The 9,234-nt window shown below is 44.2% G+C and overlaps 1 protein-coding gene and 1 long non-coding RNA gene across 5 annotated transcripts; one reads left to right on the plus strand and one right to left on the minus strand.

The window, feature by feature from the left end:
• Positions 1 to 767: 767 nt before the first annotated feature.
• Positions 768 to 6,617, plus strand: LOC135385162 (uncharacterized). 4 transcript variants are annotated; one of them, XR_010420328.1, is made up of 4 exons: positions 768 to 1,089; positions 1,817 to 3,361; positions 3,711 to 3,756; positions 6,487 to 6,617. It is a non-coding gene; the product is annotated as an uncharacterized LOC135385162 (long non-coding RNA). The 4 variants fall into 4 exon arrangements; XR_010420329.1 differs by having other exon boundaries at positions 897 to 2,042; positions 3,024 to 3,361; XR_010420330.1 differs by having other exon boundaries at positions 898 to 1,089; positions 3,024 to 3,361.
• Positions 4,044 to 6,334, minus strand: LOC135386398 (uncharacterized). The gene is made up of 3 exons (XM_064616314.1): positions 5,032 to 6,334; positions 4,660 to 4,870; positions 4,044 to 4,544 (listed from the first exon to the last, which is right to left on the minus strand). Exons 1-3 carry the CDS (start codon positions 5,214 to 5,216, stop codon positions 4,044 to 4,046), a joined length of 897 nt encoding a protein of 298 aa, XP_064472384.1. The 5' UTR covers positions 5,217 to 6,334.
• Positions 6,618 to 9,234: the final 2,617 nt, after the last annotated feature.

Below are 9,234 nucleotides of genomic sequence, written 5' to 3' on the forward strand. Positions count from 1 at the left end.
CATGAATCTGATATTCTTGTGAGAGCTTACGGGTCCGAAGGTTCCATCTGGTCGTAATTCCTATGAGAAGAGTAGTCTTATAGATTATCCGTGGCCATATGTGGTCTTCCATGTCAATGAATCTGTTTTCATATGTTACCTTACTAACAGTTTCTCTGGCCTCAAAGCATGAAACCCGCAAGTCCCCCATCACCGCCTCATTTGGTGTACATTTATGGCATTATACATTTACTTTATTCCCCCGTAGCTGCTGCAATGCATATTACCCCGTTTGCATATGACATCTGAAGTGCGGTGACGATGCGGCTAGGCCCTTAAGCATTTTCTCCGTGCTATCGTACGTTTAGCATTTGCAGTAGCGGTTAGGCCTTTTCCCCGGTGTTTTGTATGTGCTCTCACGTGTTTAGACTTGTTTAGCAGTGTCTAGCTGCAATTTTTAGGCGCCGCTCGTATTTTGTTGTTCTCTCTCTTTCTCGCATAGAGCTATAACGGTGGCGCCATCTGACGTGATGCCTTGCAACTATAGGTGGCCACCTGTCGTCAATCTCTGCAACTACTGGCCATCAACAAGAAACATGGCGGTCGTTGGTCACTCCCACGGAGTAAAAGGAAGGAGTCCGATCTCCGCCGCTCCCCCTGCTGTAGAATCTGAGTCTTAATTCGTCGTATAATTTCGGCCGCGCCGCGGCGCTGTTGTGACCTGGGAGGCTGGATTCCGAAACCAGTAGCCTTCACAGTGCATTCTTCCACAAACAATTTCATTCTAGGGAGCACCGCTAAGAAATGTTTTTATATTTTAATCTAATATGTGTACATTCGCGGTGATGTCTGAGAGTTTTATTTTGCATTGCTTGAATACTCTCCGAGAAAAAAAAAAGACTTTCTTTCTGCTCTGAGGGGAAGCCCAACCTACCTTTATCTGTATCCGCCATCTTGCGCGAGTTGCTAATGCGAGTTGTTCGAGTGCGTACTTTGTAGCAGCTCTGCCCATGGTGTGTAATTTGTGAGCACCCAAGAGCAACTGAGAAGGAAATGCTTTCTGGACTTTATTACGTACTTTCGAGCTGTGTGGCGACGATTTCCCCGAAGGTATTCGAAACTTCTTGCAGTCACAAATGCGCAAAACGGGGAGGCACATAACTATATAACTCTATCAGCATGCAGTCGACCCAGTGATGACAATCGATTTGGGAGCACGCAGAGTGCTTCATTTATTGAAGGCGAGACTGTTTTCTCAGCAGTTTAGATTTCTTTGCCTTCTCACCGTGTATGCGGTTTTCCATCTTGCATGCGATGTGCAGGCGCATTACAATATAGTAGTGTACAACTGACTTTGTAACATCGGTTTTGTGCTCAGTACATCCTACAAAGGGGACTGTTGTGCTGGATACCTCTTCTACAACGGAAAAGAGGATCGTTTCATGCATTGGACTGCTAAGTGCCCTCATTATTATAGACTCTAAGTGGTCAATTAAGGCGAGAAATTCGCTCGATGGAAACATGAGCCCTCCCCTGTTTTTCAGCGATATAAAGTTATACCGCTCGTCAACGGTTTCATTTGTGACAAAGCTCATAGAGCATAGCGGGCATGTGCAAAAGCTGAGTATCTTCCTTGCAACAAACCCAGCCACATAAGCAACAATATCTGTTCTTGATTGGGTCACACTGTAGTCATGCTGACCTGCGGTTACTTCTTGTGGCACTTCTCTGGTAGATACTGTGGCAATAAATGTATCGAGCATTTGTAGCAGTTCAGTGGGTCCATGTTGCGATGCATCAGCTGCATTGAAGTCAATCAAGCTTTTCAAAATTTCAGCTCCTGTCACATTACTGCCACGTGGTGGCTTGATGAGGGAGTACGTGCTAAGCAACCGAAACATTTGGACAAAGAGTGTCGAGTCTGGATGTTGGTTCTGCCCACAGGAGTTCCTCATCATGCCGAAAAAACGCTGTAAAAGCCAATGTGACTGAGCCATGGTTCTCTTCATGACTTAAGTTATGCCTACCTCCAAAGCATCTTGATTCAAGCGAGCTGTCATGAGGTACCGGAATTCACATTCAGACACCAAGTACTGATGTAACTGTAGTGTTGCTTGCAATGTAACCTTTAGCCCATCTGAAGTTTGTCTGCTCATGAAGCCCTCTGTATTGCCTGGTGGGCTGCAGATTGTTTCCCACTCGCTTATGAAGGCAAGAAAGCTCTTGATTGTCTAGATAGAAAAAAAAAACAATTAGAAGAAATAAATTACAGGAAGCTACATAAACATATGCATAGCAGCTACATTATTATTTGTCTGCTATTTCATTTAATATACAGCACACTCTATCTAATGTATGCATATGTATGATAGACTGGGAACAAGTTTGTTTAGATAAACTCATTACTTGTAGCTTTTGTGGGTCTGTAGTGAGTGCATCTTTTGGAGTCCTCGCATTCATGACGTCTACCAGCTGGTTGACACGTTGTACGAATGCAATAGATGCATCGCAGTCTGTCAAGTTGTCGTGATGAGGCTGATAATGCTTCATCCCCTTTGCAACACTGTCGCTGAACAACTGTGTGAGCAATAGAAAATAGCTGCTTTTTATTGCTAATATTGCTTATTTTACCGTGGCTCTTATACAGTCTCTGCTCGATGGGCAAATATGCCGATTGAGAGAACTGGATGAAGTACACACATATTTTGAAGCCTAAATCATTGCCGTGCGATACCTACATCTTTGGTATCAGGCTAGAGGTGACGTTCATCACAGGAATATGTTACTTTATTCATGTCTCTCACCTGGAATGCCATGGCCACGTTCATCTTTTGATATGGGCGTGGATCTACATGATCCGGCGTCAGCTTAGGGCATGCTTTCAGGTTGTGCGCCCTGGGCCGATCCATTTCTACCACTGCACTCCAGTGCTTGATGTCAACTATTCCGTCCGGTGTCTGTGAAGTGTTGAAATGGCATTACCAAGAGATGTAAAGCATAAGAACTGTAATGATAGTTACTGTCAACTTTCTTTTCTTCACAAGGCTGTTCCTCAAGCATTTTATCAAATGTGGGAAATCAGATGTGAACCACAGCTGCCTTGAAAAGTTGCATGGATGGGTACAGTTGACTTCACTGGTGTTGACTCCAAAGTGAGACCACATGTTCCTGTTCCACGATGCCCCATCAGTGGTCACTACATCTACCAGGAGTCCTGCATTCTCAAGTAGGATGATGCACTCGAGGACAAGTTTGTGCAGTACATTTCCTGGTGCACTGCCCTTGCTGAGGAAACATGCCAAGGCCTGAACCCACTTGCCCCTGAAAGGCTGGAACATGAAGACCAGGGCGTGGTCTCCCTTCTTGCTCTTCTGGGACTCTGGTGTGTATTTTCCCAAATTTGTGAAGCCATGAAGCTTGTATGAGGACCGGTCTAGTGATACACCCTCTGTCAGCTTCATCTCGTCAACGAGGATGGCTCCTGAAATTTAGCGATATTAAGTGTAAATCCCTAGTGCGTATGTTCAAGTTTTACCACACAGTGATATGGGGTACGAGCAACGAAGGTAATGCATATTTTTTAAAAGAAGGATAAACTGCACACATTTGTTGCAGTTCAGTAAAATGCTACCACTGCCATTCAGTACTCCATGTTTTTCCTTGGAAGACTTGAAAGTAACCAGCATCACTATCATAGCTCTTACACACATGCATGTGTATACTTTTTCCAGGCATCAGGAACACATTTGCTTGCACTCTACATGATTAAAATAACAGGTGAGTGTCCCACTTCGATTCTTTTGCACATCCGTCACAGTGTTTATAGACTGTTTATGCTCAGATTTGTGAGGTGAAATATCCCGCACATGGTAAGCTACGGATTGTAGTAATAAAGGTAGTATTTATCATGTATTGTTGCTGAAAAGTGCACGAACTACTCTATGAAATCTGCTGTCTGATTGGACGCCATCAATCTGTGCTTTCTCGACACCTCATTGATTGCTGCAAAGGGTGGCTCTCTTTTATTCCTCAGACACTTTCAGCCATATGTCAGCACAGTTCCCTTAGAAGTCGGCCCAGGACGCACATTCCGCAGGGCGTCGGTCGTTGCCCACATATGTGAGGCCGACAATGGCGAGCCCTTTCACCATCACCACCATTCCATAATAGAGCAAGTAATATAACATACCGTGCTTGTCTTCAGGTGCCATTGCAGCTGACCGAATTTTAATGCATTCAAAGACGCTTTCCTGAAACCCATAAATGCCCTTGACTTTGTTGATGTAGTTGTTGAGTGTGTCAACACAGGGAAGTGGGAGCAGGTCTTTGGAGCGCAGGTGCTTGTAGAGTGCTGGGCTCTTTATCCTCATGAGAAGGCACTCGTACACCCATTCCAAAGTGTAGCGACGGCCTTGTGGACCCTTCCTTTTGGCATTTGCAAAACATTGCCTGACTGCTTCTTTCTGACTATCAGGTAGAGAGGTTAATGCAGCTTCCACAGTTTCATTTGACAGGTTGGCACACTTTTCCCTCAAGTGGTTGACTTTCTGATGTAATTTAACAACCTGGTAAACAAACAAAAAAATATATTAGAAAGCATGCTTAATATCTCCTTTGTGGTGCTGCTTTTGTTGTATAGGTCTAAAAAATCAACGAAGTGGGGTGGCAAGCATATATTACTGTTTTCCGGAGGCGTATTCTCTGCTGGTTCAACTTCTTTCTAGAGGATTTCGGTGGTCGTCCTCGTCCAGATTTCACTGCATGTTTTTGTCGCCGCATTGTGTTTTTCTGTTTAGTGGTGTCCAGTCGACAATAGATGCATCTGTCGATTTTTGGCCCTCTTGAGGTGCTCTCCGCTCCCATGTAGTACCCTGTGCACTTGTCTGAAATTCTTTGAAATTAAGCAATCATTAACATTTCATATCAAGATTGAGAATGAAAAATTGAAAAATGAAAAAAGCATTATGCATCAAGATTGAGTTCTATCAAAATCCAGCACATTAACATCCTGTGATGTCTTATAAAATATATTACGAGGCCTTAATTACCCACCTGGAGGACCCCTTGACTCCAGGACACACACAAGCCTCATCGATGGTTTTCAAGATTGATGTGACCTCTGAACCAGACACTGCTTTCTTTCCACTTGTTTCTGGCATCTGAACACACCTTTCGTTGAAAAAGACTAAGATTTCAAGGTCAGCCTTCACAATGATACGTTTTGTCACATTGAACATGTCATCGACGTAAACAAAAGCGATGAATTTTTTCTTCACATCAATTGAAGTTGCCCACTGAGAGTTAGGTTTCTGTATCTGTGTCACTTCATCCAACAGTTTTGTGAAGGTGTCGTGGTCATCTTGATTTATTGGTGCAGTCACATCCACGAGATCGTCCTCATCACCTGTCGGTACAGGGAACTCATGGTGGTGGTGAGAACAGCCAGGCTGCGGCTCGTCACTTGGTCCACGCGCATGCTTTACAGGCACAGATCTTTCAGCAGGAGCTTTACGTTTGCCTTCTTTCCGTTTACTTTCCGAGGTATTCGGAAAGAGACAAGGCACAGCATCCTCCTTTAGCGTTGGCTTTGTTCTTTCCAGCTTGTGCACTGTGCCATCCTTCAGAGTGGTGGTGTAGTACCTTTCAATGTCACTCTCCTTGAAGTGAAGGATGCACACTTTATCAGTCTTAGACAGCGTTTTGTCAAGTCTTGGAATGACTGTCTTCCATTTGTTGAACAGTTCTTCATTCTGAAAATAAGATCACAAATGTCCACTATCAAGTAGAAAATGTCCTAAAGAGCATGAGGAAGATACGAGGCATTCTGCACTATAATGCAATACAGTACAGCAATACAATGTGGTATAATGCAGTACAATAATAGTACAGCCAAGACAAAGCAAACGGAAATGTTGTGCCTCATTCCACTACATATTTCGAGGGGAAATTCATTGGCATGCATACATTTAAGTTTTGTTCTTTAGCACAATATAAATACTCTAACAGAAGGGACAGGGCACAGACTAGAATTCAATTCAATTCACAGACAAGAAGCCAATATTGCAAGTAACTGCTGAAGCAGTCTGACAATTGTTCTCTCAAAGAGAGTGCATGCTCATTGCAAGAAAACATTATACATTGTTAGTGAAAAGTTGTATAGCCGTAGGAAATACAAACCATTACCGTGTTCTCTGGGAGCAGATGATCCACAATGCCAGGCAATCTCGATACAAAAATGAAACGAGCATATCCTCAGGGCGCAACTTTTCTCCTTATAACTAGAACTTCCCAAAATTGAGTGTTTTCTTTCTTATAAATTTGAATTGTTGAAAATATCTCCACCACACATTTTTTTACGAGTCCAGCAAACTGACTTTATAATGATAGTTTATGATGAGCAAAACTGATGTTGGATACATTAATTTGCGTAAAAAAAGCTCTTGCACAGTTTGTGCCGAATAATTGTAACACGTGCTGTATGCCTTGCTTCCCTTTGCAATATTCCAGCCCAGAACCAAGTGCAGTCAAGCACCAAGCTGCCCATAGTGCTGCCAAGTGGCTGCCCACAAGAGCACTTCACAAAGGAGGAAGAAGAAACCTATTTGATGTTTTACTTTCAATAAACTAGCAAAACTATATCGTATGTGATATATTGCCTAGATTATTTTGAACGGACCTGCTTTTGAAATCACACCGCGTATAAGTCCATACTTCAGTCAAAATCTACTTAGAGGTTTCCGTATCTCCGAGATGGAGGCCGATAAAATGCGCACGTACTAGTTTCACTTTCTTACCTTTGGCACGCCAAAGAGAGAGGGATTTTTCTGCCCCTTTTCTTTGTTTCTCTTCTTCGCAAGAGAATTTCCGGTGTCGCATCCAGGTATGAAGCAGTTTCTACTCATTGTTAAATTCAGCACAGCATCGTGTAGCAAAACACTTGGTGAACAGCTGAGCACTTAACTTTCACTACTGCGCGGGGTACCTTTGACACGCACTGGTAGTGCGCATCATAAAACCGGCTCCGGGGTAATAAACGACTCAATCAGTGACTGAAAGGTTGTTTATTCTGCTTGCACACGAAACATATTTTATTGCACAGTACATCATTTTCACAATGCTGTAATATGACTTGGAGTCCCTTCACAATTTTGGAATGCATTTGGAACATCTTTCCGTCATAACGGTAAAGGAAACGTGAAATTAACACAACCGAAGTTAACTCCGCAGTGCTTAGAAGAAGCGACGATGTTGCAGAACGTTGCCGTGTGCATATATCTTGTTACACATTCAAAATTACTCTCTATCTTTCCACAACACCACTTCGCGAGAACAGCACACGACGAAACAGGATAGGTGGGCTTTCCCTCATGGCACGTAAAGCAGTCAAGATGACGATGTTACAGCTAAGAGAAACAGAAAGAAGTTTAAAGAAAGCTCATCCTGAACACAAAACCGTTCTGTCCGTGGCACGGATCACTTTTCTCTTTTTTTCCGTAACGAGAAAATACATCACACACGATGCTCTGTCAAGGCTATTAGTTTCGGTATCCAGCCTACCAGGGCGCGCCAGCGCCGCCACACGGCCGTAATTATACGACGAATTCAGACTCATGTTTTCCGTCGAGTCCGGTCTCCTTCCTTTTACTCCGTGGTCACTCCGCAGTAGAGGTGTGCGCCGTGAGCATTTTTCCGGCGGCGGCGTAGAGCACGTTGAAGGACCGGCGGCGGCGGCGTCAGCGGAGCCGCGCTGATGCTGTCTTATCGGCGTGGGTCCCGTGAGCTGTCAATATCTGTTCTTTTCTCGGACGGGGACGCAGGGACACCTCAGGGCGTGGGCATTTTCTCTATCATAGACACCGAGACGATGGCAGTATTTATTGCACCTTGCGCCAAACAAGTACAGGGTTCGCCAAGATAAACTTCGGGGTTTGTAACGAAGATAAAACAAATAAGAACAGTGTCGGAAAGCTAAAGTAGACGTTAGAGGACGTATTATGCCCCCCAATTTTATGTCCATAATGTCGCCTAGTCTGTTACTCTGCGGATAAATCGTGAAAATTAAAAAAAACGCCGCTGCCTAATCGGCTATACCTGTGTTCCAGCCACTTTCCTCAGATAGCGACACGGTCGAATGCGGCGTCGCAGAGAACTAGTCTGCATTCAGTTCCACACATGGTGCCACATGTTTGATGTCGTCTGCAACGCCGCGCTCGACTGCTGGGCCATCTGACGGACAGGAGCTGAAACACAAACTGAGGTTCAGCTCCTTTCCGTCAGATGGCGAGGCGGTCGAGCGCGGCGTTGCAAACGACATAGAGCATTTGGAACTGAATGCAGACTAGTTCGCTAGACCGTGCTAGCTGCCTAGACCGTGTCGCTATCTGAGGAAAGTAGCTGGAACACAGGTATAGCCGATTAGGCAGCGGCGGTTTTTTTAATTTTCATGATTTATCCGCAGAGTAACAGACTAGGCGGCATTATGGGCATAAAATTTGGGGGCATAATACGTCCTCTAACGTCTATTTTAGCTTTCCGACATCGTTCTTATTTGTTTTATCTTCGTTACAAACCCCGAAGTTTATCCTGGCGAACCCTGTACATCAGCACTGTATAAGCGCGTATTATGAAAGAAAACCAGAACACGCGAAGGAATATTACGAGAACGCACTTCAAGAAGGTCGTCACTCAAGAACATCGACAGGGCCCGTTAACGGCCGGCTTCGCTAGAGAAAACAACGTAACTAGACAGTTAGAACGATGAGCCAACCCTTAAAATGGTAACCACACGTAACAGTTATAACGAGTGCCGAACGATCACAGGACGACGACGCGTAAAAGCTTGTTCCACTGATCCAGTGGCCCTTTTTCCGAAATTATAGTAGATATATGTAAATATGCAAACGTAAGAAAACGGTATGAAAAAGGCGCACCGATAACGTCATTGAATAGTATTTGTGCAGAGGCTGTAGTTATAACGAATAAATACTGTAAAACCCTTTAATTTCGAAGCCCTAAATTTTCGCGAATCAACAGGGATATATTCGCAACCACCAAATTTCGCGCGCTCCTCGAGTTCCTCCTTCTCTGTTTTCAAATTTTTGGCGTGCCCTTAAAATTCGCGAATTTTCCCGACTCGCGAAATTCGCTGAAATTAAGGGCTCCGAAATAAAAGGGGTTTTACAGTATAAGCTTGTCCAGAGCGAGTGGGTTGAGGCTGGCACGCTTCGCGCGCATTATAAGCCCCGCGATCTCGCG

This window comes from Ornithodoros turicata, chromosome 2, assembly GCF_037126465.1.
Source record: "Ornithodoros turicata isolate Travis chromosome 2, ASM3712646v1, whole genome shotgun sequence".
Classification (NCBI taxonomy): domain Eukaryota; kingdom Metazoa; phylum Arthropoda; class Arachnida; order Ixodida; family Argasidae; genus Ornithodoros; species Ornithodoros turicata.

Coding starts and splice junctions, on each gene's coding strand:
- LOC135386398 (XM_064616314.1), bottom strand. CDS start 5,216: ATGTTCAATGTGACAAAACGTATCATTGTGAAGGCTGACCTTGAAATC. Junction 4,871..5,031: donor GGAGTCAAGGGGTCCTCCAG/GTGGGTAATTAA, acceptor TTAATTTCAAAG/AATTTCAGACAAGTGCACAG. Junction 4,545..4,659: donor GAATACGCCTCCGGAAAACA/GTAATATATGCT, acceptor TTTGTTTACCAG/GTTGTTAAATTACATCAGAA.